At 40.4% G+C, this 5,702-nt stretch overlaps 1 protein-coding gene across 1 annotated transcript; it reads left to right on the top strand.

The window, feature by feature from the left end:
- Positions 1-627: 627 nt before the first annotated feature.
- LOC109478366 (arylamine N-acetyltransferase, pineal gland isozyme NAT-3-like) lies at positions 628-3,476 on the top strand. The gene is made up of 4 exons (XM_019779894.1): positions 628-779; positions 1,133-1,265; positions 1,636-1,959; positions 2,568-3,476. The coding sequence occupies exons 2-4, from the start codon at positions 1,147-1,149 to the stop codon at positions 2,992-2,994; spliced, it is 870 nt and encodes a 289-aa protein (XP_019635453.1). The 5' UTR covers positions 628-779; positions 1,133-1,146; the 3' UTR covers positions 2,995-3,476.
- Positions 3,477-5,702: the final 2,226 nt, after the last annotated feature.

Here is a 5,702-nt window from a genome sequence, read left to right as displayed (position 1 = left end):
ACCAAAATCGTACTACGGCCTGCGACAAATGTGTCTGTGTATTTAAAAACAACACAAGGCTGCAATTTTTCAATACACATGGCATATACTTGGCTATCCAGAGCCTTTGTTTTACATTCTGTAGATGCATTGAAAGCCAATAATCATAAATAAACATGAAAACATCAAATGAACAAATTCTGCCACACATCTACAGCGCGTCCTTGCGACGTGCCGTAGATGTGCAGCATAGTGAATTCCCGTGATGTAAGATCGACATGGAAGCATTTGTGGAAGTAGGTTACTGGGTTACAGAGGAATCTAGCCTGACTAATCGCGCTCCAGGCGGCCGGTCGCCCCGAAGTTGTGGGGGTCATTAACCTCCGGCCGAGAGCTTGTGTAAGACAGGCTACAAAAGAATCTAACGAATAGGAAAGTGGGTGAAATTGTTACCAAGAAACCCTAAATTAGGGTCAACAAGAAACCCTAAATCAGAGTTTGCAAAAAGTCACATAGAGTCAAACCTGCCAAGGAGACCTGTCCGAGGTGGCCACTTTTCTTTGGTCCCCTGTCTGACCGGATCGAGGACGTCTCAGTGGTATCATAGCCCCGGGCTTGTGATGTGAAGTGATGTGAAGACATAAATCAAGTTATACCAGTTTCTTGCAAGGGTGCAGACAACTTGATTTTACCAAGTAAGTAACGAATTAGTTGCAGTGTGAGTTTCTCAACTTTGCTCGCCAGGCTTTGAGTTTGTTCATCAATACTGGGCGGTGCCAACTTTCAAAACGTTTGGTGAGGTAAGTAATGATGTGTTTAAAATTCTTAAAAATGCAGGTCATGTTACCCCTGTGAAAACGGTGGTATTGTTTTCGGTGTGTTTGTCTGTATAACGACACTGGCTACAACGATACCCAAAACCGAACTATAACTGAAGAAGAGTAGTGGATGTCACTCGAAACGTCCGGATATTATCTCCGTAATTTATCCAGTACTAGGGTTTGAATTTCCTATGAGTATAACAACAGATAATTGGTACACGTACGGTATACTCCCTATCTATACACAATTATATCTACAGATACCTACAAACGAGCGATATACTGTGCCTACAAACAAACGCAGTAAATTCATTGCGTACGTCTTTCCACAGATTGAAGCTGAGGCATGGACGTTAAACGATACCTGTCACGGATTCGTTACCATGGCGACACCCGCCCTACCCTGGAGAACCTTCGCGCCATCCACCTGGCGCACATGCTGGCCGTTCCTTTCGAGAACCTCAGGTAAAGTTACACGTTAACATATGGGTAGAAGTTAGTCGCAAGGACATCATATAAATTATCTAAATTTGTCTCTGCCATCCTGTCAGGTGAACAACAAAAAACAAAACACCACATAAGAAACCAAGCCCGCTCTGAGTTACCAAAGTCAACAAAATGGAATCTCAAAATCTCATGTTAAAAAGTACATACTATTAGGTGATACAGAACCAATACACCACCGAAGATGCTCAATGAGCTATGGTTAACTAACATTTGTTCCGTGACACGTTTTTCTACCCTGAACAGGATTGTGATCTGTTTGATACGACGACGTTATGAAATGGTCATACTTTTAATTAATATTAGATGTCTTCGATATCTCTGTGTGCAGCATCCACTGTGGAGATGAGATCGTCCTTGATCTTCAGCTTATCTACAACAAGATTGTCGTGAAGAGGCGAGGAGGGCTCTGTTACGAGCTGAATGGTCTGTTCTCCTGGCTACTGAAGCAGCTTGGTTTTAGTTCTAAGATCGTATCGGCGCAGGGTTATCGCCCACTGTTAGAGGTATACGGGCGGGAGATGGGGCATTGCCTAAACGTGGTGAGCATCGGTGGAGAGGATTGGGTCGCTGACGTGGGGAACATGTGTTTGTTTCGTGCGCCCATCCGTTTGACAGAGGACCAGGAGCACACTGACGTTACCGGGACATACAGGTAATGCTGTAATTATCAAATCAACTAATGATCTAAGATAGTAAAATATATGTCAACTTCTCCGGAAGTAAATATCGTAATGGAGAGGTAAACTACAAAGCAGATCCAGAGGTTTGCACTTTGGCTTATTTTTGGCGTGTTTTAGGCTTTTTATCGGGCTTTTTTTTTTGCACTATATGCTAACAAAAAAAAGATACCAGTTCAGAAAAGGAAAGCCCGATAAAAAAGCCTAAAACACGTCAAAAGTAAGCCAAAACCCAAACCTCTACTTGGAGAGTAGAGGCAAACTGTCCATCCATTCATTGCAGTTTACTAGTATGTCTGATAGATAGATAGATAGATAGATAGATAGATAGATAGATAGATAGATAGATAGATAGATAGATAGATAGATAGATAGATAGATAGATAGATAGATAGATAGATAGATAGATAGATAGATAGATAGATAGATAGATAGATAGAGATAGATATAGATAGATATAGATAGATAGATATACAGATAGATATGTATACATATATATATATATATATATATAGATATATATATAGATATATATATATATACAACGTTCAATACGTATGCATCGTATTGCTTCACCCTACAGGCTTCGATTAGAGGGAGACATGTGGTTCCTGCAGCGACTCAAGAGGAGCGCTAGCGCAACCAAACTGGAGAATGCTTGCTATAAATTTAAAGCGGCGCCTGGCGGAACACAGGGAAACGACATGGCAAGTTCGAGGCAATGGGTGACTAAGTACAAGTTTACCTTACAAGAACGTGAGCTGCAAGACTTTGGCAAGGCATGCAACTGGACACAACAGTTTCATCATGTCTTCTCTGTGCAACCTGTATGCGTGCTCCACCTAGCGGATGGTCTCATAACCTGCATGGGCAGGGAGCTCACCACCGCACGATACGGCATCCGCGTTACTATGGCAACCAGGAGGTTGGAGAGTGACGATGACATCCTGAAGGTTCTGCGGGACACATTTGGAGTCAAACTGGACAAACATCTTGTAATCAAAGACTGACTGCAAAACGATAGTAAAGAGACTCTTTTTTTTACACAACCAAGTCTTTTATTCAGCCGACGTTTCGGTGACCGTCTGTCACCTTCCTCTGGGTATTTCTGACTGGTTCCCTGATACAGTTCCCTATGGCCACGCATATGTGTAGATATGCAAATATCGTACGTTTGAGAATGCATCTATAGCAGCGACACCTGTGCTGCAGTACAATGTGAACCAGTCAGAATTGCAATGAGGAGGGTGACAGACGGACTTGTTAGTGTAAAAATTGTCTCTCTACTCCGTGTCTTACCAACCTGACGATATAACTAGTAGCTAAGAACTGTGCAAATGTAATGGGTTAGATACAACAAAGCTTCTTCTTTCTCTCTGGTGATGTAATGATTATGTTTCTTTTGGGTCTACTTTTAGTCCACCTTACTTGCATCTTCACTCAATTTGTGATGTAATTATTGTGTTTTATTTGTAGCCTACTGAGTTAACTCCATCTTACTCGAACATTCACTCAATTTACAATTATGTATACTCTTGCTGAGGTACCTTTTAAAGTATGGTCGTGACACGGTCAGATGAAGCTTGGTTGTGTATGGTGAATGAAAGCCCGTGCCTGCAGTACTTACACCAGTCACTGGGGGCGCTTTAGAACGACCATCACGTAGCGCTTGTTGTGATGGTCGATGGATGTCAGCAGATGTAGTCCTTCATCCGGCACTAGTCGGCGCTTCAGAAGCACCATGTCTCAGTCAGGTGCAGCCCATTTCATTTGGTCGCTGTAAATGACTTGAGGTGCAAGGTGAAGATGCGAGTAAGGTAGCCATGGACGTTTTGTACATGTGTAATTGAAAGATTTTATATCACATGCAAAAATACTAAGCTTACTTACACAGTTTTGAGGTGACCTTTTTCATGTCAAACATAGAATAAAGAACAGCAGAACTAACTTACCTTTAATACTAAGAACAGGCATCACAAAGAAAACAGGATGCAATGAAGTGAGTACTTTTCAACGCTTTATTGTTAAGTACTTGACAAATTATTAAATCTCCAGAATCAGGTACCAGACAGAAACCTGTCTGGAACTCATGCACGGTTCATACTGACGCAACCTGAACAGATAGATGGTTCTGCCACTATCCTCTAGCTGTACTTCAGGATAGCTTGTTAGAAGAGCACTACATGGACTTGTCTATGCCAGTCAAGACTTACTTTAACAGGTCACTATATCAGATCTCTTGCTGTATGTTATGAAGTTATACAGTAGCATTCATTGCGTCATTGTATTGTGGAATTTTTGTTGTATTACTGTAGTCAAGTACAAGTACAATGTTGACAACATGTAAGTACAGGAAATTTGAAGACTTCATTTCCCTACCCCTGCCTCTATGAATGGTACATTCCATGTCAAATGGTACTGCAGCAAGAAAAGGAATATCCTTTTCACAGTACAACTGGCTACATGTACACACATACAATGTAGCATAGGTACCATACTGTGTGATTACACTCGTACCATACCCTTTTTCACAGTATGTGCATGATGGTATACTTAGGCTAGCAAGCTTGGATATTGACTGAGAAAATCAATTAAAGCACTGGCGAACACTGAATTTTATATTATGGGCCTTACGGTAATGTTTAAGGTGAGGGAAGTGTAAGGTGAAAAAGAGAGGAAAGTGACAAGTTTTACCTTTTGAGACAATAGTTTCTGTGGTGCATGTACTCAGTAGATAAATGTTGTGTTATAAGTTTGATGATTTACACATGTTGGGCAAAAGATGCAGTTGTATAATCACAGAATACCTACAGCACTTTGCTACATTCTGTCTAAATGATAAGGTGAACACCAGTTGCCAAACCTTTAAAATAAAGTTCATTTTTAAATCCATTGTATGAGGTATACAAAAACAACTGAAGCATGTTTACTACATAGCTTTTTAACTGATACACAAAAATAATAACTATCATTTACAAACATCGAAATAACTTGTCAATATTTGCTTGATATGGTTTTTGAAAAAAAACTTCTTTGGAACAGAATGAAACAAAAATATAGCAAATTACAACATTAAGTCTCTGCTGCAGCAGAATATGTTTTAAGATATAAATTTGTACGTAAGTACACTGTACAAGGTTACATGTGGACATAACATACACTCATGTGCCAGCATTCATTTTCAGTATGTAGCGGGAAACAAAAACGATATTAGCATACATCTGTGGACATGAAACATCAAACTGCACCGTAATAATTACAATTAGCAAAGCTTATAACATGTCCCCGTTTCTAAAGATATGCATATGCCCATTGCCCTGAAATTCCTAAATAATTAATTGTATGTCCAGACATCAGTGCATTATGGCACACACATAGGGGCAACGTAACGCCATTAAACACCTCCCTCGAGGGGGACACATTTCCACTTTGGCAACCAGAAGCAACACTTTTATAATCTTTGTAACACTTCTACCTTCTGAAATAAGTCAGCGTTAATGAACGAAATACAGAAACAACATAGTCCAGAAGCTTTTTTGCTCGATGCATGTGGCTGGAGTGTAAGGCAGGCAGCCTTTGGCACTGTATACATTAAACAGACTTCATTGTAACCTACCGCAATGGTAGACTTCTCATCATGTCAGCTTTGAACCAACACTAACTTCAGGTACTACAAAGCATTGAATTGTGGTTACATGACACTGTAATCATTAACTCT

Source organism: Branchiostoma belcheri, unplaced genomic scaffold, assembly GCF_001625305.1.
Source record: "Branchiostoma belcheri isolate BF01 breed outbred unplaced genomic scaffold, Haploidv18h27 scaffold43, whole genome shotgun sequence".
Lineage (NCBI taxonomy): Eukaryota > Metazoa > Chordata > Leptocardii > Amphioxiformes > Branchiostomatidae > Branchiostoma > Branchiostoma belcheri.
The sequence above is the reverse complement of the archived record's forward strand: the minus strand, read 5'-3'. Positions and strand labels throughout refer to the sequence as shown.

Coding starts and splice junctions, on each gene's coding strand:
- LOC109478366 (XM_019779894.1), top strand. CDS start 1,147: ATGGACGTTAAACGATACCTGTCACGGATTCGTTACCATGGCGACACC. Junction 1,266..1,635: donor GTTCCTTTCGAGAACCTCAG/GTAAAGTTACAC, acceptor CTCTGTGTGCAG/CATCCACTGTGGAGATGAGA. Junction 1,960..2,567: donor GACGTTACCGGGACATACAG/GTAATGCTGTAA, acceptor TTCACCCTACAG/GCTTCGATTAGAGGGAGACA.